The sequence below is a fragment of the Corapipo altera genome, unplaced genomic scaffold, assembly GCF_003945725.1.
Source record: "Corapipo altera isolate COAL_440 unplaced genomic scaffold, ASM394572v1 1b, whole genome shotgun sequence".
Taxonomy (NCBI): Eukaryota; Metazoa; Chordata; class Aves; order Passeriformes; family Pipridae; genus Corapipo; species Corapipo altera.
In genome coordinates, this window is record NW_020884881.1 from 16,088,030 (window position 1) to 16,115,189 (window position 27,160).

The following is a 27,160-nucleotide window of genomic DNA, read 5'->3' on the forward strand; positions in this document are numbered from 1 at the left end:
TTTCCCCTTTCAAGAGACATTTAAGTAGCCTTCTTCTCTTTGCCTCGTAACAACCAACAACCTGCTCATCTTCAGGGATGAAGACAAATCTCTGTGAAGGGATGGGAACAGATCATTTTGTATGAAGTTCATTGCTTCAGATGGCTGTGAGGCAAAGGGTGACCCACTGCAAACAGTCAAGATGGGCCCTGTGATTAGAAAGCACCATGAATCTTTGCCTCAGATCTCTGGTCTGGTTGAAGAAAATCACTGAAGCCCAAAGCTCTTCAGTGTTTAGGTACCTTAATGCATTTAACAAAGCTAGGACCCTGTTCTCTGTCAGTGGAGATGATATATCCAAGAGTGGAGACAAGCATGACTGCTGGCACATGTGCATTCACAGGAGCTACACTCACTGCAGTGAAAAAAATCAGGTCTCTGAAACAATGCAGTAAATGCCACCCCCAGGTGTAGGACAAGGGACTCTCTCTGAATGTTGATGTCTGTAATGCAAAACCAAGGAGGGAGGACCTCAGAAAATGCTTTTCTGTGTGCCCATGAGTGTTTCTACACCATCCCTTGAGAGGTGACCCCTCTGTGTACAAGTGGCTTCCTCCTCCCACACCTCTTGATGGACAACCTGCTGGGAGGAAGGAAACCCCTGTCATCACCATACAACATTCAGGTTTGGTGCCGCAGCTTGCGGGGAGAGGAGTGCATTTACCTGGTCTGTGGATTTAAATGAAAAAAACCAAGTTTCCCTCTATGCCACACACCTCACAACAAGGGCGATCCCCCTTGGACCTCTTGGAGGTATGGATATGCCACAGATATCCTGGATGACCTTCCTAGGGCAATGTCTGCAGTCTCCCATGTCACTGTGTCCCCTTTGCTAAAACAAGATTATAGGTGAGCAAGAGAGTTTGGACAAGCAAGTGTTCTGATGTTGTGCATACCAGAGCTGACCTGCCAGATGTAACTTCCAGAGCACAAGGAAGGATTACTGCTGCCTTCATGGAGACAGTAATTTGATTCTCTTTTCTATCCTGCTGCCAATTTCTATAAAAGTTGCAGGAATGACATGTGTCAGAGAATTCAACTCTGGTTGAATTTGTCTCAAACTTTTAATTGGGTTCCAAAATCATGGGGGGGGGGGGGGGGGGGGGAACATGCACGTGGGAGTTGTAAGATGAACAGACATTGTCATTAGATGAAACCTAACATTTTAGGAAATGAAGCCAAATTTCTGCTTGTTCAGAGGGGTGATATCAGTGTGGATAGACTGAAATCCAGAAGGCTTCTGAGCCCCACAAAACAGGGGTCTGAGAGGTCTGTCAGGGCACACCTGCATCAGAACACTGGCCTTCCTACCAGGGTGCTCCGTTTATTTTTAAAGGCTTTAAAAAGCCATCTTCCATTTACACCCAACGTTTAAACAAGGGGCTTATTTTCAAGGCTAATTTGTCTCTCCGTCTTAACCGGCCGCATTTTCACAATTAGCCGTCTGTGTCCCCCCGAGCCGCGGGAGCCCGGCGGGAGGCTGCAGCATCTCCTTGCGAAGGGAGGGAAGGGGGGGCTGCCTGGCTGCCGTCTCCATGCGGTACAGGCAGCGTGATCAGAGCGCTAACACAACAGCCTGTGTAATTACATGTTTCTGGGAAGTGTGTTAGCTCCATGGGGAGCTGAGTCCATTTAGAGGGGAGGAGGAGGAAGAGACTTTCTTTGGGGGGGGGGGGGGGGGGGGGGGGGTAAGGTGAAAAGGGTCAGTGGGTAACCCAGCTCTCTCTCGAATACGATAAAGGTAATTGTTGCTCTCAAGTGAGCACCGGGTGCTTCCTGGCTCTGGCTGCTCTCACTTATTGCTCATGTCTGTGTTATGCAGGCGTCTGCTCTCCAAACCAGGCGCAGCAGGGCTTTGCGAGAAGAGAGAAGAGGTTTGACCCTGTTGGAAGCGGTACGTGGCGATGTTTGACGTTGTTTCTGCGCTAGCATCACCAGGGCAGGGATGAAGATGCAGAGTCAGGGGCACAGCAGTTCTGTGCTACCTAGGATTTATTTAGGTGGAGGAAGGAGATTGGCAATTAAGAGCAATTAATGACAGTCCGAGTGCAGGGGGAGGATGGCTTGGACCTAACCTGTCATGTAGGTGTTTTATATGTGTCCTGTGCTGCTGCAGCTTTCTGTGGTGGCGTGTGCCTGAGCTTTAAATATCCTGCAGTTCTCGATATCTTGTTTCTCCAGCCGTCTCTCTGTTTCATTTTCCTCTTCTCTCTAGTGTAAAATTTGGCCTAGCTTAAGCTTCTTTCCCTGGCTGTGAAGGTTATTTCCTTCCCTCCTCTCCTCCCCACCCCCTCATCCATCCTCTCCTCCTCTTGCAAATGCTCTCCGAACCCTGATTTGGGGTTTCTCTCCCTGCAGTTAGCTGTGGACTCTGTGGATGCTTTGCCGTGACGAAGGGCCGAGGGCTGACCGAGTCGTGGGGAGGATTTGTATGTAGGAAGAGAGGAGATGGCTGTGCAGCGTGCTCCTGAATCTGCTCTGAGCCTGCTGATGGTGAGTGCTTGCTGAAATCCATTTGGGAAGGGGGGGGTGAGAGAGGGGAGCTGCACCGCATGGATTCAGAGCTCCAAATCCACGGGATGATTTTGTGTGAGCTGCTGCTTGGCTTTTACAGGTCCCAGGGAACTTTGCAAAGGGCTCATGTAGGGCTTGCATGGAGACATTCCTCCCATGGTGGGTTTTAGTGCATCTAGACCCATGCTCAAGGCAGGATTTTGAAGTCACCTTTCCGGCAGAGCTGGCACTTGCGTTCCGGGTTTATCTTGAGCTGCAGTTTTTCATTTTGTTCATTATATCAGCGTCTTGAATTCCCACATCCTCCTGCTTTCTCCTGCTTTTGCCCTTGCTGATTGTGACACAACTTAAATGATGAGAGGGAGAACTTGATTTCTCTGCTGGCTGAGAGGTCTGTTGTTAGCTGTGACCGGGTACTCAGCTGTGGTATCACTTGGGGAATGGTCCTCTAATGCAGAGAATTGCCATTCAACTAACTGCAGAGTGTGTCACATCTCCTACTGACTGCAGACCATGGGGTAATGACTAGTATTTATCCGAGCTATTTGCTACAACGTGTTGAGCCACTGACCTACTTCTCGAAGTTCTGCATATTTATAATATTTTAAAGAAGATTATTTAGCAAACCACGTGACTGACTCTAGAAACACGCCAGTGTTCTGTTGCAATTAAAATAAAGCCTTCTGGTGGGGTATTAGACAGTTGTTTAGCTTTACTGATTTTATTTTTTTTTCTTTTCCTCTCCTGTGCTCCTCTTGCCATTTTCTGTGCAGCAGCATCAGGGATGGTTTTAGTGTAAGATCTCTGCTGGATGTTTTTCTGTCTAAATGTCAGTGTAATGTTTCCGCTGGAGAGTTGTCATAAGGAGCATCTGTGTGTGCACATGTGCGTGTGAATGCATAGATATATGGGCATTATATATATATTTATATAATTATCATTACTGATCTCTCTCTTGATTGCATTAGGAAATGGTCCCGAGCACTCAGAGACATGATGAGTTAAGTAAAGGGAATGCTGCAGGATAAGAGCCCTGTAGTGCCTAAGGTTGTTAACAAAGGTCAAGTTGAGAAAACCAAATTTTATGTCCATTACTCAAAATGCTAAACATGGTACTAAGCCTCTGCATGGTTTGTTTTGTATTAGCTTGCTGTGCAAGCTCATTTTATTTCCTCTTGCTTACCTCTGTCCTTCCTGCCTTTTTAAACAGCCTCTATTTCTCTTTCAAAAATAAATTGATGGGTGCCTGTCACCCCTGTGTCATTGTTTGGGCTCAATATGCTTCTAGTTTCACTACCCTCTGAATTCTCAAAGTAAAACCCTCCTTCAGCAATCTCTGTACTCCTTGAACAGACCTTGTCAAACTCTGGTGTGGTGCCAAGCTGCCAACAAATTTCTCTCCTAAATCACGGCCTTTCTGTGGCTACACGGCCTTGCCCCAGTTGTTATTTTGAGATGTGCTGAGCGTTTCTGCAGCTCTGGCCTGTAATCATGACTCCTTGGGTCTCTTCACCTTGGACACAGCCCTGGGCTGCTCCCACACCCACATGGATGGGCTAGCTTGGGTTGGGTTGGGGGTCCACAGCCAAAGGGGTTCTGCCTTTGATCCTGTGGATGGCTGCTGGTGGTGGTGGTGGGGATGTATTTCTTGGCTGGGAGAGGATTCATGCAATGCTATGGGCTCTGCTCCTGAATTATCTAGTACTAGAGGTTGGTTATGGGTGTGGAAAAGGTGATTTGGTGTGTAAAATCCTGCACTTTGCAAACTGCCTCTTTTGCCTTGGATTTTTCTTGGGTTGTGAATCAGCTTAGTTAACTACAGAAGCCTCATCCTTTCCCCTCTGCTCTGTCTTGGCTTTGATTGCATGCCTGAGCAGGCTCCCCTTGAATCAATAATAAATTCTTGCATAATTCATCCCACAATTAGCAGCTATAATGGCATCTCTTCTAAAACTGCCACCCTCCAGAGATTCAAAGATTAGATGCCTTTGGGAAGTCCGCAGAAGTAGCTTTTAATACTTCGATGGGCATTCTCTAGTGAGAGTTTTCTTTCAGCAATGAGGAGTATTTCAGTACTGCATTTCCCCTGCAATAGGATGCAGAATGTGCATTCAACCATCCACTTTTTATGAGACATAATCAGCAGCAGCATTTGGCAGTGCTGCATCATAGTCTGAAAATATCTCCTTCTCAATGGGGTACCTCAGAGCACTTTGTGCTGCAAGTGAAGAAACCAAGGCACAGAGCCATTAATTGACCTTCCAGGAGTTCGATGCACTGAAATCAAGTGATCCAGATCAGGAGTTTGCTCATTCCAAGCTTCTGTCTTGTCAATTAAGAAAGATGGACATTTTTAGGGTATAGGGTTTCGTACTTATGGAAGGACCATCTATAGGACATGGATATCCAGCACCACTGTGCCCCAGCAGAGAGAGCTGCAAGTGGGACCATGTGGCATTTCAGGGTGCCAGCCATGATGACAGCTCATGGTGACTTACCTACTCCTGGTAAATGCTACCAGGACATGGTGTTGACGTGGCCCAAAGCCACTCCAGAGAGCAGGTCAGTGGGAAGCTGTACCTTGCTGCCTTTATCTAACCAGAGAATCTCATTACACCTGCAGGCTTAGGTGGACAGATCCTACTTCTGTTTACTGAAAAAAAAATTGACCATATAATTAATTAACCTAAAGTGAATTGGCTTTTATTTTGATATTGTTTTCTAGGCATTTTAATACTCAGATGAGTTTTTTCTCCTCATTTATAATGATTATTTTTTCTTTTTTTCCCTCCCAGGTCAGGGAAAGAGCTCCATGAAGGAGAATTTCAGTCTTAAACATATATTTTCCTAACATAAAGATGTTGGTTTCATACAAAGACTGCAATCTGCAAATATAGCTGCAACTTGTCTATTCTGGTAAATATCTTGCATTACAAATGACTCTGGATTTTGCTTGGTCTGCAGGACTCCTGCCTTTACCTTGCTCCAGAGATCACAGCAGATGAGAGACACTGCCTGGTTCAGCGTGGAGTAAATTGGGCTGAACTGTGCCCAGAGTAACTCTGCCTGTAGCATTATCAAATCATTAAAACAGAACTTCCTCAGTTTCTGTGAATCAAGAGGAGGGAGCATCTAAGCATGAAATAGCAAATACCGTGTCTTGCTAGGAACAGTAACACCTGCAATGTTAAGATCATTAATGCTGATGGGAGTGTGATACCAGTAGGATTTTATGTCTATCTTATTACTATATTGTAAAATTTTAAAGCTGCAGACACATTGATTGCACAGATTTTAACAGCACAATAAGTTATGATACCTGGTGTCTCCTGAGACAGCATTATTGCACCTCATGAAAATAGATCTTAGAGACTTGACCTTCAGACTACTGGGGGTCATAACACTAACACTAATTAATCTGTGTTAAGTGACAATGGAGGTTCCAATGAGCAAGGCATGCAGCTCAGTGTTTACCAATTAATATAAAATGATCTTAAAATGGTAAGTGGTTCTGTTTCCAGGAAAGCTGGCTCCAGCTAGCTCCAACTAGATGCTTTTACCTTCTCCGTCAGAATGAAGCTTTTTGCTATTTATAATACAACTTTACTCTCTCTGGTCCGTATATATAAATACTTTCTTTGAAAATAACAACTATATAACATAAGAAAACAAGTACGCTTGTAAATTAATGGTAACTGCTTGTGTTCAGAGGAACATCTTTCATTTCAGGGGACTGTGTGATGCTTTCAAAAATCATTATTTTGTGTCTGAGCTGCATTCAAGCTGAGGCTGGAATAGAGCTGCATGTGAGATATCCTAGGTGATCTTCACTACATGGGACTCAGTGATCTCTATACTTCAAGGGGAAAAAAACAGGGAATATGTAGCATTAACTCAGTCTGTGGTGTTCACAATGGCCAGGATGAAGAGTGAGAAAAGCCCAATATCAAGGTTGCCAACCTCGATGTTTCCTTGTTCTACTGGGGTTGAAAGCATTTAATGGATGTCTAAGGCAGACACCTGCAACAGGAAGACGTGAAAACTGCTCTACTTCTAAACTGGAGCATAAATAATTGGCATCTGAGTGTCACTGTTCACTGAAAATCTCAGATTTCTGCTGTCCTTCCAGACCTCCTTTTTAAGAGGGTTCTCCTGAGTCATCCTTCCACACCTCAAGCAAAGATACACTGGAGTCCTCAAAACAACGTGAGTCTCCTTGATCTGATCATTTTTCTGAAACATGGCGCTGAACACTATAGCATAACTCTTAAAACACTCAAAGATTGAACTGTATCCTTACTAAATGCTGGGAGGGCCATGCCCTGACTGGTTGGCTTCTGAGGTGTTGGACTTGACAACATTCTGGATATTCACTAGTTATTTCACATCTTTAATTGCTAAGTTTTATGTCTGAAGTCTGCTCTTGTGAAGAAGAATTTGGCAACTAACTAAAAAGATATAGAGCATCCAAACCCCATTTAGACCTAGGACTACTCCCCCTCCCCCCATAAAGCTGTGTTCTGTCCCTCTCAAGCCTCCAAACAGATTGCAGCAGCACAGCTCATCTTGGAGGATCATATTAAAACCTTTGGGACCAGCAAGGTTACAGTGGAAGGATGAGGTCATTTTCTGCCTCTCTCATCTCAGACTTAAATTATTTCTATGTTGACAGTGTGCAAAAGCCTCGACATTCAAACCTCCTCGCTGCAACCTCATCCACAGACCGCGTTGACCTGGAAGGTCAATGCTTGGCACGCTCTTACCAAAAAACAAAACCCACTCATTCCTTGCCATTGCACGGTGCAGAGGTTAATGCAGCTCTCAGCTGATGCTGAAGCAGTGTGACGTGTCAGCAGTGCGTGACCGATATACATCGGTCTGGGTGTGAGCAGCACTGCTTGGGAATGAGTAACGCCTTCCCCTGGGAACCGGCTGCGCCGCAGACATCTGGCCCTCTTCAGCTTCATGCCCAAAATGAGGTCTGTGGGGACACTTGAGCAGCAAGAGGATGTGATTATGCAGTTCTCTCCATGCTCCTTCCACAGATATTTCCGGCGTGCAGGTGTGTGGGGTCCACCCGCAGCCTTCCCAGAAGGTCTGGGCGGGAGATGATAATGCGCCACGGCACTCGGAGGTCGCTGGGGAGGAGCTGTGCTGGCAGGAATTCCCTTCCTCCCTGGCTCTGTCCTTGCTTCAGCCAAGCAGTAATTTGCTAATGGGCTTCACGAGCAGCAATAGCTGAGCTGTGCTGGTTGCTCTTTTAGAGGATGGGATGAGAGCAGCAAATTCCTGCTCAGTGCTGTGTGGCTGCATGCTACAGCGGACTGGGAATTTAGCCATTTCTTGTTGATAATTTCCCCCATAGCACTGAATTATATCTGAACTTTTGTATTTGCCTTTGTAAACTTGCAGTAAGACTTCAAACACAGTGATTTAATTCAGCTGAATGAGATTAAACACTCCCTGGGATTACTCTTGGCTTCCCTGTGGTGGATGTCGCCTTTTACCCATCCGAGCGGCAGGGCTATAAAATCATTATCCTTCGATTCTGCTCTAGTGCATGCCATCAATTTTCTTTTCCTTGTCCCTCTGCATGAACATGCTGTTGAAGAAGCGGACCATAATGTTTGCACATCTGAATTCTCCTGTTTATTACTACACTTTAAAACAGTAAGAGGCATTATAGGTTTGTTATTTTTTTTATTATGAATATGGCTTGTGCCTTGGATTCCAACTGCTCATTCTGAATGACTGATAAAATTATCTCATCAGAGATGTGGCTATTGATTTTTTTTCCCCTGATGTTATAGAGCATTGCTATTTGTAGAGGAGAATTAGTGGGCACTTGAGTAAATTATCATTATGATTAATTGGAGACTTTCTACCATTAGGAAGAAAGTAACATATTAACAGATTGAAAAGATCACTAAATATGACAAGTCCTTTTGACAGTATATAAAAGAATCACATCACTTCGGCTTTTTAAAAATAAAATGCATTGGAAAATTTGACTGATATCCCTAAACCAAAATAAAATGTTAAAAATGCTGTAATTGCCATAATAAAAATGCAATGTTATGAATAGCTACTAATGCATTGGAAGGACTTGTAACATCGGGCAATTGTAATTTTTCCTATTCTTTGCCTTCTGGTTACGAATGTCATACTTCCGTAATTACTGTACTCATAATTTCTCAGTGTGGCAGTGATCCAGCCCACTGACAGGCTAATGTGGTTAGCACATCAGGGCTCCGAGACGTACAGAAGCCCCACGTGGATCCTTCCTCAGTGCATCCCATGAAAATGCAGATTTTTGTGACGTGGCACCTAAAGCTGTTGTGCTCAGGTGGCCAGTCCTGCAGGCGCTCACAAAATCTGTCAACACCAGCGACGGCTGCTTCGCTTCATGTGTCTTGCTGAAAACAAAAGCCACCAGCTGGATGGGGGGTCTGAGGCACTGGATCGAGATTTGGGCTCTCCCCAGCCAGCACACTGTCCCCAGCTCTCCACAGCCACTATAAAGGCTGCCAGGGAATGTGTGTTTCCGCCCCTGCCAGCACTGACAAACCTTGGGTAAACACCTCCCTGCTCTCCTCAAGACAGACGCATATATTTTGCCCTCACTTCTTAATTCTTTCTGCTTTTAAACACTGAAACTTGCAGAAGTGAGTTGAAATCAGCTGTTTCACAAACAGGTTTTAATGACACTGAGCATCAAACTAACCTGAACCCATCATCAACTTCTTTTGAATTTTCTTTTTTAAAGGAATTCTTGGGCTGGTCTGAAGCTGAAGCTCTCAAAACATGACTGGGGATCGTGCTTGCATTTTTGAATGGTCTTATCATATTAGGGAGTCCTGCTAAGCACCCTTATAGCACACACCCTTATAGCACACACTTGTCCAGCAGCAATGCCTGAAATGAAGCAGTATTTCCAAAATCTTACTGAAAGGCACTGCAGTACCAGTTGTTCCTTAAGAAGCCTCCCAGGCATGAAGCGATCCACAGCGTATCTGTATTTCGTGGAAACAAAGGCCATAGTGAATGCCAGAAACCTATTTAGAGGAATGGATCTACAGACAAAAATCTTATCAGCTTTTTGCATCCTTCATGGGATCAAAGCTGGTAATTCCCAAATTAAAGTCAGCAACTCCTAGTGCCAGCTCTGGTGCCCAGACTTAGCTTTTCAGGTCCCCTTGTATTTCAGTGATCGTGCTGACATACAAATAGCTGACCAGGAATAATGACACTTGATCCCCAAGTGCTTAATTTTCAGGTCATGTTGCAAAAGCTTTGCTGAAATAATAAAATGTAATGAATGAACAGAAACTGGGAGAGCAGAAAGCTGGGTACAAAAATAATCTACTCTCTTATCTTTGCAAATCAGTTGCAGAGACATCAAGGTACCACACAATTTGGTGAAAACAGAACATCCTTTCCCCTTCCAGTCCTTCCCCCAGCACACACTGCCCACCTCCTGCCAGTGAAGGGATGCTCTCTGCAGTGTGTCCTTCACTGTTCTCCCTTCTCTCAATCCATTTACAACCACCAGAGAGCTGAAAATTATTTTTAGAGAGGTTTTTCTAGCACAGAAGCAGAATTCACACAGAGCCTTTCTCCACAATATTTTTTTATCTCTAGGCAGGCTGTGATAATCCTCATACTGCAAGACACTCGGCTTTGGCTCCCCATAATTTGTGTGAAGTTAATGGCAGAGTGTCGTAGAACATATGTTTGGCTTAATATAGGTTCAAGGGTTTTTTTAGTCTAATATACTAAAATAAAATCCAGGACATCTTCACAGTAAATAAGATTGACAAGGTTTTCATTTTTTAATAATATGAGGCTAATTGAGCTGTAGTGGTCAGAGCACATTGTAATTCCTGGTAATTAATTGCTGGCTGTGGTAGTTGACTGCATAAAACTATGCCTTGGGCCATTAACCCCAGGTCATTAGTACTCAAGGAAATGTCTAGTGAAGGTCATTATTACTGCTGTTATATAAGCTATTGTAATAGAAAAGAGTTGGCACGAGCTTTTCAAAAACCCATTTCGCCTGTTCTGGTCTCATTTCAGAGGTCTGGCAGCAAAGGCTGTTCCCAATTATTCTGCATTTTCATTAATTTTCAGGGGGTTAGAGTTTTACCACCTTCGTAAAACCAGAGATCAATTAATTGGAGTGTTTGAGAGGTCGTTTGCTTAGCTTTACGTGGCCTAAAATGTTGGCCTTTCCAGAGGATTGACACAGATTTTGTTCATAATGTGAATCCTATGGGGCTGGACAATGACTGAGTAAAAACCCAACCCACACCCCTCATGCTGGCTTCTTTAGCAGCAAGGCACAGACTCTGGGTGGGTGGATGTGGGGCAAATGGGACAGTTGTTGCTCGATGTCGGACTAGAGGTGTTTGTGTCATGATATCTCTGGCTTGGATGGAGTTCACAAGGTTTGGATGATGGACCAAAATCAGCCTTCTCATGTAAACAAGGTTTTCTTGTTGCCTCCAGAAGGGCTTCTAACTTCCAGATCAAGAAGGAGCTACAGGGAGATTTGTGTTTGTACTGCTCCTCAAACAGCTCTGTAGGTCAGATTTCCCAGAGCAGAAGAATGTACCTTCCTTTAACAAGACATTAGTAATAAAAATTGCACTTATTTACTATATTAAATACAGCTTTATGTGGAATGCTGTTTTCTGTAATCACATCTTTAAAATAGGATGAGTATTTTGCAAAGACCAAAGTCCTTGAATCAGTATTCTAAGACTGCTGGCTTTAGTGGTGGTGTGAGAAAGCACTTAAGCTTCAAATAGACAAAATTACAGACAGTAGAAAATGGTACAAGGAAAACGATGGGGAAGTTTTGTAATTTGCTGACATCCCTAGCAGTGGAGTTTGGTTTTTTCCACTTTGTAATTTTGTTTTGTAGTCAGGAGTTAAATATTTCCATAAGAAGAGACCTGTATTGCCTTCTTGATCAATACAGAAACCTGTTTTGTCACCACCTTTACTGCAGTATATAAGTAAAGGCTTATTTGTTCAGAGTCCCTTACTGATGGAGTGCCTCTCTTGAACTCTCTATGTAATCTCCTCTGTATCTAATATCAGCTGCAGTAGCTAGTGTTCACTGTCTTGCAAGAAATAATAAACAAAACACTCTGCTTACACTGGTTCCAACACAAATGCTTTCATATTGTGGGAATGTTTTGAGCCATTCTTTTATCAAAGTTGTGCTACTAGACTTCTTTGATCAGGTAGTGCTTAGGCTATTTTAAAGAGTTTCTCATTTTTGGATGTCCCATTTAAATTCAAAGAGATAGATAAAGAATCATTCATGTGAAAATTCATGTGAGAGCTTTGATTCACCAGTAGGAATTAAACCTTAGCTGCAAAGTCCAGAGGTGCCTACTGTCTTGGATCCAGATCCTGTTTTGAAGGTTCCTGTTTTGTTTGTCTCTGTTTAGGGATTTACCTGAGATACTCCTTCCAAAAACATGTTTCAACATTAACTTTCTACATTTCTTCCAACAAAATACACCTGTGCTCACACTACAAATAGAATGTGTCTGTTGTGGCTAACCCTGAATATATCTGGGGAGAAGAGGAGAAAATGAGTGCTATCCACTTGCATGATAAAATGTAAACTGATGGTAGCGAGTTACCGGACATTTTAAGACTGCATGAACATGTGGACAAACTGAAAAACCCCAGCAGTTTTGTACATGTTGGGAGTAAGGAACAAATCCTATTTGGAATCTGCATCATGGTCCATGTATAACAAAGCAGGAGGTGGCTTAATTGCCAGAGCTTTTGCAAATTGAATAATGTATAGTAATCTCTGAATAAGAGAGCAGTCAGTTTTAATTTTTAATAATCTTTAATTAAGTAAGCATTTGCAACACACCTGGTATTAGTTCATTAACACAACTGTCTCTGGATAGTCAGAGTCATTCTTTCATATATAGGCTGGTGACAATTGATTTTCCGTGGTCAGTAGGTGTAGTTGAGTCTGTTTAAGTTCCATAAAACTTCCCTCATTGCACAAAATCATTCCTGTCTGAGGGAGAAGGATTTGAGCTTTCTTCTCTTAGGATCATGCTGGGAATAGAGTGTAAATCCATATTATTCTACTTATCTCCATGACATTTCCAATTTCTACAGATGCAATCAAAAGAATTTGACTCATTGATCTTCAAACTCTCTGACAATTTCACACTCTGAGCTGAATGGTATGAGAAGTACAGTCACCCCATTGCTTTTCATCAATAAAAGTTTTTACCTAGATCAAGACAGCACATTTGAGCTATGAATCTTGGAGATTGTTATTGGTTTACTGGTGGAATATTTATCTTCTAACTGAAATGAATTCTTAGATGAGTCATTGCACACATACCCTGTCTTGATATTTTTAGGTGCTAAAGCCAATATTTCAATGAGTCTGGGTTGGGGAAAATTGTCCATAATATTTAGGATGTACAATTAAAGTGCCATCTGCCTCTGTGATGCTGCAGATGTATAATTGACATTCACTGCTGATTTGCCTCTTGATTTTCTGCAGACACTGAATGCTGTAATTGTTTATATGGTATGATCCTAAATACCCATGTGAGAATTTTCCTCCTCATCTGTTCCTAACAGAAGTATCACTACCATCCCTAATACTCAGGAGATGGATTCATTAAAAGATAATTTGCAGACAGCTAAACCAAAATCTTACAGGAATACAGTGAGTAAGTAAAAAACAAGTTCTCAAAAGTGGCTTACTCCTGTAGGATCATTGTTTAATATAGGAGAGCTTGTTGGGAAAACGTAAAGTGTTGATGCAAAATCTGGTTACCTTTTTGCACTGATTTAAATGTAGGTTGTAGCTGAAAAAAAAAATAGTTGGTATTATTTTCTCCTCCTTTTTTGCAGAGATGGAAACCTTCAGGGGAAAAATTTTATGTAGAGTAAACCCAAAAGGTCAACTGTAACATCAAAAGAACTATTTTCTCTAGGGCAAAGACTATTTAATAAAAAACAGAGATAGAAACCACAGCAGTGAATTCTGAACGGATGGGAAAACAGAGATGTGCTACTTTTTCTATTTTTTTTTTTCCACTGTCTTTTAGGAAATTCAATCACTAAAATCTTGATCAATCAGCAGGTGTTAATTTTACCCTATGAATGGCTTCTAAGATTCTTCTTCTGGGAATACTTTAGGACTGACTGCTGAAATAAAAGCAAATATGACCTGTAACTTCAATGACAGGAGGTTAGTGGCTCTATTTTATATTTCTGCCCTTCTTTTTGACAACAGTGGCTTTTAAGCACATTGGTTAAATTCACGATGAATTGTCCAGGGCTCTGCATTCTGCTTCAAAAGAAAGAAAAATTGGTGGTATAGAATCTGAATCTGGCTTTGTTGCAAGTGACATTTTGAGTGATCATTTCCTGAGCCCATGCCTGGCTCCCAGGAAAAGTCAGCTTCTGGGTGCTCAGAGAAACCAAGGTCCATTTTGCTGCAGCTTGTTCCCTTTTTGCAAGCCATTACCTGTACGTGGCACTCAGCATAATCCAAAAGGATCCTCCATGTCTTCCGAAGGCTGAGCACTTGCTCTCATATTTCAGTGTCTCTAATGGTAATAGTCTAATCATACAGAAAGGACGTCATGGTTGATGGTTACAGCATGTCACTTCAGCGACAGTGAAAGCAAAGGATCAAGCAACAGGCTAAGGATACTGCAGAAATAAAACACAGGGGGTGCAGGAGAGTGTTTGGGGAGGGGAGATGGAGTCAAATCCAAAGAAATGGGGTGCAGGGCACTGCAGATAAGTCTGGTTCTGTTCAGGTGCTTTTTCACATCTTTATTGCTGTCTGCAGAAATTCACCAAGTTAAGGAGAACCAGAGAGACAACACAGGAGAATCTGACAATGTTAGTGCTGTTGAACATTTGCAGTAGGGAGAGGAGCTGCTTTTCTTCACAAGACATTTATTCACAGCCTTGCTGGGTGCTCTGTGATAAATGCAAACAGAAATCCATCTAGAGTGCAATGTATGGTTAATTTTACCCATGTATCTTCTTGTTGAGGTCTAACTGGGCTCTTTAACATGGAGAAATGACAAGATGTGAGGGAAAGACATTTCAGCTTGTGTGTTCTTGTGGGTTTTATTTTATTTTAAAATTTTATTTTCAGTATCTGTCTCTGTTTCATGGAACAAGCTTTTGGATATGTTTATTGCATAAATATTCATCTTCAGGCTTGGCTTATAGTTACTGAGAAGGTCACCCCTGAAGGGGAAGGCTGCAGTCTCACAGCATGTGTAGTGCAGTGCTTGAGTTGAGCACACCACAAATTAGGAGACATTGTGATAGAGAAAGATATGCAGAGGGGACTGGACTGGATGCCTTCTGGATCCTTCCTTTCCTTGTGGTCCTGGCAGGAGAGGGAAGTGAGTTCTGGAACATTTAACTATGGAGGCCTCCTGGCAGCTCACATCCCACAGGCTTAGGAGTGGCAGTGACAGTGATTTCCTTCTTTGGAGGCAATGTCTCTATGGAAAACAAAGCAATATGTTTGGGGGTGCTCCTGCTAGCCCTCCAAACAGCAGCTGCCTATTAGCAGCTCTGGTGACACCTCATTCCTCCGGAGGCCTCAGCTGCAGGTGACAATACGCATTCATCAGAAGCCTTTAAAGTTGCTTTGGCCCTCTGCAGCACTGCTCTGTTTATTTTGCGTGCTAACAAGTTGCAGCTTGTGATTCCCACTGGATCTCCAAAAATACATGAGCAACCCTAGGGCACTAGTCCCTTGTTCTCCCAGGCTGGAAGGACCTCCTTGTGGGAAAACCCCAAGTTTTCTCTCCTCCAAGTTGCTTCCACTACAGCTTTGTTCAATTTAATTCTGGTCCTGCCAGTCTAAATAAGAAGGCAGCTTCCCCTCAGAGAAGTGTTCAAAGCTTCACATAAAGTGTCTTAATTTCTGTCATGTAGAGCTGTATGTGGCAGATATGAGCTGCAGTGTGTACAAAGGCACCACAGTGCGAGAAACCACAGCGAGGGCTTCCAGAGCACAAGATCTGGTGGGGGACTCTGCTGTGATTAGAAAAAGGGTTGTATTATTGCCAGAATCAAATTATCTGAAGGTGTCCTGCTGGTAAGTAGCAAGTACAAGCTGTACTGAGTCCCAAATTGGTGAGTGCAAGAGAGGTACTATTAGATCTTTAAATCCCTCTTTGAGTTAAGTTGGGTTTTGTCAATATTCTTATCTAAAACCTAATGCAAGATGTCTCAAGATACAGACCACAACTGAAAAAAAATTTATTTTTGCTTCTACGTATTAATATTCTGTTCCTCAGTTTTGAGGAATGTTTCCCATCAGAGGTTTCCCTTAGGAGTCTGAAGGGCTTTGCTTGGAAGAAAAAATCGATGGCTCTCTTGTCCTAACAGGTCTCTGTCTTTCTTAAAATAATCTTTTCTAGTTGTGGGGAAGAAAAACCTTCACAGGACAGAAGTCAAGATAACTGTAGCTGAAAATTAAGCTTGCAGGGAATTGGAATCGGATTCTGTGGGATGATCTTTGCCATCCAAGGGATCAGGCCAGAGTAGGTGTTACCTGCAGCCCAGCTGAGATGCAGTAGCTGGGCATGTGGTTGCTCCCCTTCTGCTCTTTGTGCTCTTCTTTGGCAGTCTGGATGAACTGATTTTCCTTAGCTTTGCAGTAGAAAAAATTTAACTCCTAGGTGTCAGCTGAGGAACAGTAACCTCAGCTGCTTCAATTCTGACAGTTAAGGTGGTCTTATCATTCCCTATTGCACTATTCATGCAACTATCTAAAAAACCCAGAGATGCCATGTTCTGAAGGTGTGCTTAAGTTTTTAGCACAGGATAGGGCATCACTGACAGTGGTAGATGGATTTCCTTTCTTTCCCTCTTATAAACAGGACTCAGACTCCTGCTAGAAATTCGCTGCTATCTCCCTTCCCACGTCCCAACAATCAGCTGGGATCATCTAATCCTTATTCCCTTGCTCACAATCATACATCTCTATGCTACCATGCTGCTGCTGTTCTTGCATTAGTATGGCACCTGGATTCTCACTGGGAGCGGGAGTTTTACTGTAACAGAAACTTTTCAAACATGGTAAAAAAATTAATATTTCCTTTTCATCCTTGAGTCCAAATCTTTTATATCATCATAAATTGGACATTTGTCTCCCCTGGGTGGTAAGGATGACTGCACCCATTGCAGTTTTTCCTCTGAGGAAATTTATAGTAAGATTTAAATATGAAGCGAATGGTCCCCTTTAAAGTTGCATATGCTAAAAGAATGTGACTTATGAATCCTGTTAGCAGTAATGGCTGCGTGAGAATATCAAACACTTAGTCAAATCAAGATTTTGCTATGATCCATCTCACACTAGAAGGGTTACTATAAATTTTTGTACTGTGCCAAACATTTTTATGCACCTCGGGTATACAGGGTGTGTTTGATGCTTATAGAAGTTGAGTCTGTTTTGCTTTTGTTGCTGACTACTGGAGGAACACATGTAAGTGTTTGTGCTGAACAGAATTATAACTCATCTGTATTGCAGTGTCAACAACAGACAATGCTGCCGTCTGCAATAAAAACAGCAGATAATATTAAACTGCAAATAAATCCTTCACCTTGTGTTCGGAAGACCAGTGTTATTTTCGTAATTTCTGGGGGCCAGCACAGGTAATGTCTTCTGCATAGAGCAGATTCAGTGTAGAGTAGTGATATACTTAAAAATTGTCTGTATGAAATATTCACAGAAAAATTTGCTTCACGCACTGAATATTTGAACAATTAAAAATCTGTTCGCTGTAGCTTTCTGGCCTTGGGCTAAGCTAAGGGATTGGCTTGAGGATGGTGGTGGTTGTAGCCTGCCAGCTGAATCGTAGCTGTGGGATCATATTGGAACAGTCAGGAAGGCCAGCAAACCTAGAGGATTGTTGTGTTTTTAACCTCAGCTGACAATTCAGCCCCACACAGCTGCTCGCTCACTCCTACCTGATGGGACTGTGGAGAGAATTGGAAGGGTAAAAGTGAGAAAACCCATGGCTTAAGAACAATTTAACTATTGAAATAAATCAAATCAAATAGTAAATTTTCGGGATCTAAAAGAAACCTGGAAAGGAAGTTTTCACAAAGACATGTAGTCATAGAACAAGGGGTAATGGCTTTAAACCAGCAACGTTCTGCCTGTTCAAATTCCTGGAACCCTTGGTTCTTTTATGTTATATGTCTTCGAAGAAATTACTTTGTTTTAATGTCATAATAATTGCTTGACCACAGCCAGGATTTTAGGGCTTCTGTGAATTCAGGGAGCACCAGAGTAGTTTCAGGGGCTCAGCCTGCCCCTCATCATCTTTCTGAGCTGGGGCACAAGTCTGCACTGGCAGGTTTGTTTGGATGTTGTCTCAAACTGCCTCTCTGTTGATGAGGTCATTTCACAGTGCATCAGTGAGGTGGATACCCTTGTGGCTAGATCTGAAGGAGGTTTTAGAACCAATTCTCCAACACTACATTAAAAAATAAGGAGGGGAAGCAGGGGGCTGTGATTTCACCTTTTTATTCTATTTTCCAAGCTGGGCTAAAGAGTTTTGTTTCTTTTGGGTTACCCACTTGAATCCCGCTGAATCAGGAAAGAAAATTACTGAACGCATGAGAGGAATGCAGTAATCATTTGGGGTCAGTGAACTATAGATTGCAATATTCGGCAGAGTTATTGCACTTGCCTGGGAGCCAGAGCCGTGTCCTCGCTGCATCCGCCGGCAGCCATGGGAGAGGAGGGAAAGGCTGCTCTGTGTTTTGCTCACTTGGCGTTCTCCTTTGTGCCCCCTGAGTCCTCAGCCCTTCCTACCTGCTGAAGACTTTCACTCTGCATTATTGATTATTTTTAATCAAAGAGATCAGAGTTATTTCCCCCGGTTGTCAGTTTGGTTTGTAACACGCTGCTGATTATTGCAGCTCACTGAGATAATAAAAATAACCATCCAGATCATGAAGTTTAGACATAGGAAACCTGACCAGCCAAGGGAACTAGTTTTATTTGATCTGATCTGCTCGATTTTTTTTACTTCTTTGTCTTTGTATTCTACGAGGTATTTTACTTTGGCTTCCCCAAGGCAATGTACCAATAATTCAATGACAGCTCTCCAATCTTACTCCTTGGTTTTTAAGCCTCTGGATAGTAGACTTGAATTTTGAGGACCTGTTTTCAAGCACTGACGTGTATTTTCTGTGTGCCCTTGGGCAGTCTCCTTCACCTCTCAGCATATTAATGGTTTTGTAAACGGGCTCAATGTCCTTTTTGCAGGACCACTTTGTGCACATCCAGTGTGCTGGTGTTTTGGCAGTCCACTAATCCAGCGATGAGAGAGAGGAGAAATAAAGCAGGTAACTGACCACAAGGACGAACTTAAAGCCAAAAAAAGGGAAATCTTGCTGGAGGGGACTCAAACTCTGCCTCCTCATCAAGGAAGACTTGTGTGAGCAGAGGTTCATGCCATAATGGGTGAGCCCCAGGCTGCCCTTCACCATGGATGATGGGACTCCTGGCTCCCTAAAACCATTCCTTAGTTGGAGTTGAGAATCTCACCACTGCTTAAGCTGTAACAGCAGTGGGAACTTTGAAAGTCAACTTTATGACCATATTCTGCCAGCCTGCTTATTAATGACATGCAAATTATAGAAGTTCAAACATTTGCATTTAATGCTCATAGCTGTTTCTTTGATTGCTAATGATGTTGATTCACGAAGAAAAAGCTTTCTCAACTAGGCTATTTTATGTACCACACCAAAAGCAAATGAAAAGATGTTTCATGCAGCATTTTTTTTTGGTCACATTAAGCCCTGTCCAAACACCTCAGGACTCATAAATTAGGTGGAAATAAAATGTGATTTACCAGCTAATGAGCTAGACTTCAGTTTTTAAACAGAATTATAACTTGATTAAACAATAAATATGCACATTTAGTCATGAACTTCTGTCCTGAATTTCACCACACAGTTGTCACAGATCTTTATTATTTATTGATGTTATGAGGTCAGCACAGCCACTGTACACTTCCTAAAAGACTCATACCTGGAGCAAGTTGACAACCTGTAAACTTATGGTATGAACTACCTTTGCTATCCATCCTTGTAGCAAGACACCATTTGAGGGTGAAAGACAAGATACCAAGCCCCTGACACAGAAAAAGGTCCTCAAAACATGTTACAAGGAAAAAATAGGGTTTTTTTCCCTCTTGATTAGTTTTCTCAGACAAGCTTTCATCAAAACTTCCAGCAGCCATTTTATGTTTGTTTCTCTGCTGAGTGTGAAGGTGCTGAGTACTGTTTAAATGAACCATATTAATAAGAATTTGATTTTGTTGTGTGCTTAAATAGGAGCCCAATTCTTTTGAAAAATCTGATCATCAGTACCCCAGCTGGTTTGGAAAAGTGAATGACATTGCCTGGCTGGTTTGAAATTTGGGCTATGAATATCACTTTACTCTGCATAGGAAAGTTGTACGTGGGGTTGAATTCACCTTGTCTGATTATCTGCTTTCCAGCAAAAGCCAAAGAAGGAAAACTGATATGTCTAAGGCACTGACCTGTTTTGATAGTAACTGAAAGTGGTCAGTGACTTTGAAGTATCCGTTTTCTTTTCATTCACCATAGAGATGATGTAAGGGACTGGGTTAAACCTAAAGGAGATTAATCCTTTCGTGGTGATTTCTGAGTTCAATTCCTGACCTCTTACTGCCATGTTTTTGTAGAGGTATGATCCTGTAGAAAGAGCAAACAGGATCACTCGCAGCACTATCTCAGTTCTAATAGTTCTTTCTGGGGCACAAGGCTCAGCATCAATTCAGCAATGCAGTTTGTCCTTACAAATAATTTAGGCAATAGAGTGTTTAACCAGTAATTCCAGTATTCACTGGTCATAAAGATGTTATCTGTCCAAAATGTGTCCTCAGGCTTCAGTATGTCTCTGCTTTAAGAGGAACCTGGTTAGTCTGATGTATACATGAATACAAAGATAATGGCTCAATGAATAATTAGGAAGAGAAGAAAATTCAGTGAGATAAAAAATGTGAATTTTAAAAATTAGAGAAAAATACCTAATCTTGAAGCTCTGTGAAGAGACTGATCAGCAGATCCTGATGATTCAGCTGGGTCCTGCTTGCAGCCTATTTGAAATTTATGTTATCAGATAAACAGAAGAAAGTGTTTATTCCCAGAGACTCTTCTTTAGAGCCTCTACAAAAAATATTCTACAGCTGAAATAAAATGATGACACTTGGGACTTAAAGTACTGATGTTATTACTTGAGAAATGCAACTGCATCAGTTTTGGGTTATGTACCATACAAAATTTTGCTTGGAAATTTAGAGCCGTTTTGCCCTTCATAATGTTGCCTTTGTCTCTTATGACACTTTCAATCTCTTTGTACCACTGTATTTTGCTGTGAAAAGGCTAAAAAATGGTAACAATAAATATTAATAAATGGAAACTGGATCAGGAAAGTTGTCATGGCAGACAGCCAAGTTACAAAAGATTGTCTGCTTTGACTCTTACACAATGATATTGAGAAAGGTACTGTACAAACTATTTTCTGGCTAAAATGAAATAATAATCTGGGTGTCTGCTGATAGGAAACACCATCAGGATTGACATGATTCTTGGGTTTGGTTTTATATTTTTTTTTTAAATCCACCTTGACAAATATAAATCAGAGAAATAATACCAGAAATGTAAACAAGGAATGCAGAATAATATTTCTTCAGTGATTTTAAGCAAGGTTTTTATATATAAATTCCTAAGGGAGGTGAGATTCATAGGCAACCTTAATTAGATACATGTTCTAGTGACAGACAGCAAGATGCTCTATTGTGCCATAGGAAAGGTGCTGCTTTTCTTTAGTAGAGTAAAAAGTTTGCCCCATTTTGGAGCAATCGACATGGTGTGACCTGGAGGATTTCACCCTTCTGTTCCTTCTGAGGCCTCTGACACAAAAATTTCTTGGACCACCTGGACACAGCTCTGATTTGCATTAGATTTAATGCTATTTAAAGAAAGTGTAATCGACTGGGGGGAAAAAATGACTGCCTGTTAGGTCAACCTCAGAAAAAATCTGCATCTGCAGAATCCTGAAATCTAAAGAAAATGGAAAGATTAGTTGTCAGAGATCCTTTTGAGTCACTGAGGTTGGGATCCATGTCTTCCAAGAGGCAACTCATAAATTCAGATGCTCTATTAGAATACTTACAGGTGCAGTACAGCTTCATGTTCCTGCTGTTAGTGGAGATTTAGGCAAAAATTTGAGAGATGCTCCAAGCAGGAGGCAACTGCTTTAGGTAGAACTGAAGCCCACTGATGGTATGACCAATGTGCAGTGAGTGAGATTTGACAACCAAGTTCACAGGCATCCAGATCCACTTGAGATGCCTTAAGATATCCAAGATATCCATCCACTTTTGTCAGATGGATGTGACCCACGAGCAGAAGGACATTTCTACATCTCTGGAGCAGCTGTGAAGTTCTAAGGGCAGCTCAAATAGACCTGCATTCCTGCATGTGGGCACCTGGACTGGGTTCAGAGGGTTGTTGTCTGGCAAAAGGGGAGTGAGAAACCTCAGGCTTGCTCTTAAATGTAAACCACAGGCTTTGAGGACGTCTTCCGAGGTGTAACTTTACTGCCCAGGCACTGGTGTTTCTGTAGGTGCATTTGTGTACCAGGCTTGCCATTCAGTCTGGACTGAGGGTTAAGTCTGCATCCTTGGGCCCAGGGCAAGACACTAGAGTCATTCTGCCAGATCAGTATTGATACACATCTCTTAATCCCTGAAATAGCTCAGGACAAGATTGTACCCCTGTTCTGTGCAACCACACAGGGCTGGCCTGCCACAGGTTAGATTTAGGGAATAGAAACTCTGTTGCTGGTATTTGCTCATTCTGCTGTATATAGTGGTGAGTGGGATGGGGAAATTATGGAATGTGGGGACAATGAATGCAACTTACACCTAAGAGAAAAAACAGTGGATAAGATGATGTTTCTAAGGCTTAGCCCCTCACTGGAGCGGGGCAGCTGAATGGTAACCTATCTCCAGGGAGGATGGATGGAGCTTGTATCCAAAGACACAACCCAGCCTCTGTGAACATGTACAAGTTGCTGCCCTCTTTCCTTGCATTATTAACATTTTCATATGTGTGTTTATTAGCTTTGAAAATAGAAGCTATTAGTAACAAGAAAATCTGTGGCAGAAGCATGGTAGTGACAGTCACATGCTTTAAAAATTGTGCTGAGATGTTCTTAAATTCACTGCACTTTTTGAGCCATTTTTTCCTACCACCTCTGCCAACGCTACAAGTAGGACACAGCCGCAACATTGCACCTCCAAAACACAGAATTTGTGTTGTGTTGGTGTTAGACACTAATAGGATTCCAGTACAAAGCACTCTAATCCATTACTAAGTAAGTGACAGGGTAGTAATATGGTTTGAGAAAAGGACACGGCTAACATGCTACTTCTGCTCTTCAAAGACTTAGTTTTATAATCATCTGCAAAAGTCTTTGTTGAGGTTTCTGGAAGTATTTTGTAAGTGCCCACACCTGCCTTAAAATATTGTCTCAAACCAATTTATCTGCTGCAAAATTCAGTCTATAATTAGTTATGCTTTCGGTCTCTGAATTACTGTATAATGGTATGTTGTGTTGGAGCTGTAACTATTCGCTTTGGTATTTCAGTAGGCTAATTGCTGATGCAGTTTTAAGGACCAGTAAAGTTGTCACCAGCAGATCAGTAATTTTATCACCACCACTAGATAAGACTCCTGAGGTTGAATATGACATCTGGTCAAGTATAGTGTGTCAGCCTCATGTCTGAGTTGGGGATAATAGATACTTCCAGTCTCATTTCAATCTCATAAGTTTCAGTGCTTGGGTGGGGATGTATGGGTGTTCTGTCTGATGGTCATGGTCCTGCTTGTGAGCTGGTGCATTTTCCTGTGGTTTAAGCCAGTTATGCATATGTGGTTGAAGTCCGTTGTGGTTGAGGACTTAACATTTTCTTCACCTTATAGAATACTGAGCCATTCAAGCTGGATAATTCTAATTCTTTTCTCTACACAATAATAAATCAGTCTTTAGTTATTTGGAATGGTTTTTTCTGGGATTCATCTGAAATATTGCAGTACCTATATGATAGAAAACTAAGTGAGCCTAGGATCCCTTCATAATAGAGATAGAGCTATTCAAATACAGAAGTCTTGTCAGTGCAGGCAAGGTTTGACTAAATGAGTTGCACCCTGAACTCTGTTGACTAGACTTCAAATGGCATGATGGGAGGGAGTCTCAGACAATTTGCTTGGATGCTGAGACCTGGATTGTAATCTTAGGTGACACAGATCCTGTTATGGATAAGATTACCAGTCTGGAAGCTCTTTCTCCACCATTAACTCATTAAAACTGGACATTATTACAGCAATACTTTGTATTGTGTTCTCTTGTAAGAGGTTCTTAATTTTTTTGTCTTTCCATAGTGCTATCCATATAACCTGTTGTGATGCCAAAGACTCAGCCTAAAGAAGACTTTGAGTCTGTCCCCAGGTATATTCAAAACTGAAGTCTAACAGTACTGCTGAGTGGGGCGATGCTCAGCATCCTTGTTGCAACCCAGTGAGATTCACACAAGTGTCTCAATCATATTGAATCAAAGCTGGAAAATGGAGATCTGGGGAAGCCACTTTGCTGAGGTGTTGCCTTCACCTTCTTCTCTGTATAAGCTGTCAGCTGCAGGGGAGGTGTGGGTGGTAAATGGGCAGAAAATCTGATACTGTATGAAAATGTGTTAGAGCAGGCTGGAATTACACCCCTTTTTATTACTCTGCCTCTAACACAATGGGAAATGGGGATATACTGCATTGTGTAAAACAGAGCTTCATCTTGCCCCTCGCTCAGAGCTGCTGGTTGAGCCTGATGATGAACATCTCCTCTCATGGTCCCAGCTGTGTCTTTGCACGGCCAGATCATGGACTGCCAACTCTTGCTTCTTTTATGCAGCATAAATAATGAACTAAAAAGGCTGATGCTTTCACAAATGATTTAGAAACTTTATTCCCCTGAAGCTCAAAGAAAAACAGGCTGTTAAATTGCTGTATAACTCATGGAAATATTGTCCCTTTGACATTAGTGGATTGTATTAAGTAAATATCCTGGAGGTGTTAGCCTTACAGTCAATGGGACTTTGGCTTCTAAATGCCTTTGTGACTCCATTGAGACAGGCTTTGTAGAAAGAGTTAATACCTTCTACTAAAGCAAATTATATCTAAGGAAAGGAGAAGAGGTTATGGGGTATATAAGCCATTCTTCTGGTCATCTGTATTGTGATTCTAGACCTTAGTTTCAAAGTGATATATGAGCCAGTCAAAATGTCACTCAGTGAAAAGATTTACGATGTCTGACTTCTCTGTCCCCCTCCTTTTTTAGTGCTGGTGTAAATCAGAAGTGATTCAGTGAAACTAGACTCTGTCAAAGTGTCCAAGAGACACGGGCAGTGCAGTATATTACTGGTCCTTGCTTGGAGAGAGACAGTAACTCTTACTTTCTCAGTCCTTCTTGAAAGATGTTGGACAACCCTTAGCTCTCTGTCCTTCATTTTTCTCTAGTGATCTCAAAATAGACAGAAGTCGATAACTCTGGTATTAAAAAAACCAACAAAGTGCCCTTTGACTGGAAGATGGAAGCTGAAGAATTTCTTTAGAAATACTGTACTCTGCTAAATAAAACCATGGTTATTTTTATCAAATACTGGCATTTTGTAAGCTTAATTATCTTCATTCTGCACATAGAAATCAAAGTGATACTTGTTGGCAGGCTGGACCTAAAATAAAATCTAGTTTCTGTACTGACAGCTGTGAAAGATTTAGACGAACCAACTTTTTTCCTTTTTTCCTCTTTTTTTTTTTCTTTAAAGGAATTATAGATATGTTCTGTGACCTGCCCTTATCTTTCTCTGGCTTGTCTGTGTACTGCAAGGCTTGTCACAGGCTGCGTGGGCCTCTGCTAGCCGTGCATGCACAGGCTGCAGGGCTGATGCAAACTCTGAAGCTGTGTCCTACCTTGTTGCCAGGGAACAGTGACGAAGAAGTGCCTCAGCTAAATTTGAATTTTGGATCCGTGCAAGGAGCTGCTTATGTGGCCTTGGGCAAGCAATTTGTGTGGGGTTAGATTTCGCTCTTCCAGTATCAGGCTCTCAGTAGTTAAGACTCCAACTTTGGTTTGATGGAGGACTCTGCCTATGGGAGGGGAGAGCAGGAGAGGGAGACTGATCCACTATTTGTGACATTTGTCTAAAAATGGGACAAACCTCCCATGGGGATGTCTCTCCAACTATAGTGTGAGCCCAACTGGCTACTTTAGACCACTACCTAACACCTGGAATTCTGTGGGACTGCGAGAGTGTCTGAGCTCTGTGTTAATTTCTCTCTGAGCAAGATATAATCTCTGAAGTCTCCAAAATTATCACCAAGGCATCTCTCTGTGTTTGGTGTTATGTGACATGAAGCTGCAGTGTCAAGATTTTTTTTTTGCACATCCCTTAATTTTTTAGGGTTGTTGGAGGTTAGCTTTGAAGGTATGAAAGATTCTTCCCTCTTCCTTGCTGCACTTCTGCAGACCATTCCAGGTACTTTGTGGTCACAGTCAGTCCTTATCTCCAAGAATTGCTGACCTGAGCCACTCTCTGAGGATCCTTTTCTTTAAAGGTGCCAGGAAGGAAACTTCTTCCAGCAGCAGAGATGCGGTGTTAGTGGATGGGTCACGGCACCCATCACCCAAAGGTGTCAGTAGCCAAATAAATCAAGATGAGTAACAGCAAGCAGATGACCAGTTTGTGGCACAAAGTTTATTTTGGAGTAAACACAGTGAAAATCTGCCTTGAGGAGCCTGGAAGGTAGGACCTGCAGCTAGAACAGCTTCTTTCCCTAATCATGTGATCCTGGTGGGATGATTCTTTAGCTGTAAGTGCATGTTCTGCATGTAAGTGAGTGCATCTTGGTCTAAAGGATTTCATGTGTCCTCTTTCTTCATTGTGAAGGTAACTGGATACATTATGAGGAGAGGCTGACACAGATGGTGTTGTTCAGCCTGGAGAAAAGAAGACTCTGGGGACAACTTAGAACACCTTCCAGTATATAAAGGAGGTCTACAGGAAAGCTGGAGAGGGACTGTTTACAAAGGTATGCAGTGATAAGACAAAAGGGGGGGGTGGATTCGATGGCCTGGCACATTGGATCCACAGAGATGTAGAGCTTTAAACTGAAAGAAGGCAGGTTGAGATTAGGTATTAGGAAGAAGTTCTTTACTGTGATGAAACATTGGAAGAGGTTTCCCAGAGAAGTTGTGAATGCTCCATTCCTGAAAGTTCAAGGACAAGTTAGATGGGGATCTCAGTGATCTGGTCTAGTGGGAGGTATCCCTGACCATGGCAAAAACCTTGGAACAAGGTGATCTTTAACATCCCTTCCAACCCAAACCATTCTATGATTTTGGGTGAGAAAATGAATCACCAGTTCACAACTGATTTCAGGTCAACCAAGTTTTCCTCAATGGGAG

At 42.2% G+C, this 27,160-nt stretch overlaps 1 protein-coding gene across 3 annotated transcripts in view; it reads left to right on the forward strand.

Moving 5' to 3' along the window:
* The first annotated feature begins 1,886 nt into the window (after window positions 1–1,886).
* Window positions 1,887–27,160, forward strand: part of FRMD4A (FERM domain containing 4A) — a 364,661-nt gene continuing 339,387 nt past the window's right edge. The window contains exons 1-2 of one of the 3 annotated variants that reach the window (XM_027639749.1): window positions 1,887–1,933; window positions 2,398–2,532. In XM_027639749.1, the coding sequence (XP_027495550.1) occupies window positions 2,488–2,532 (45 nt within the window). In that variant the 5' untranslated portion in view covers window positions 1,887–1,933; window positions 2,398–2,487. Of the gene's footprint in view, window positions 1,934–1,994; window positions 2,122–2,231; window positions 2,299–2,397; window positions 2,533–27,160 lie in introns of those variants that run through there. The other 2 variants (XM_027639748.1, XM_027639750.1) reach the window with 2 other exon arrangements.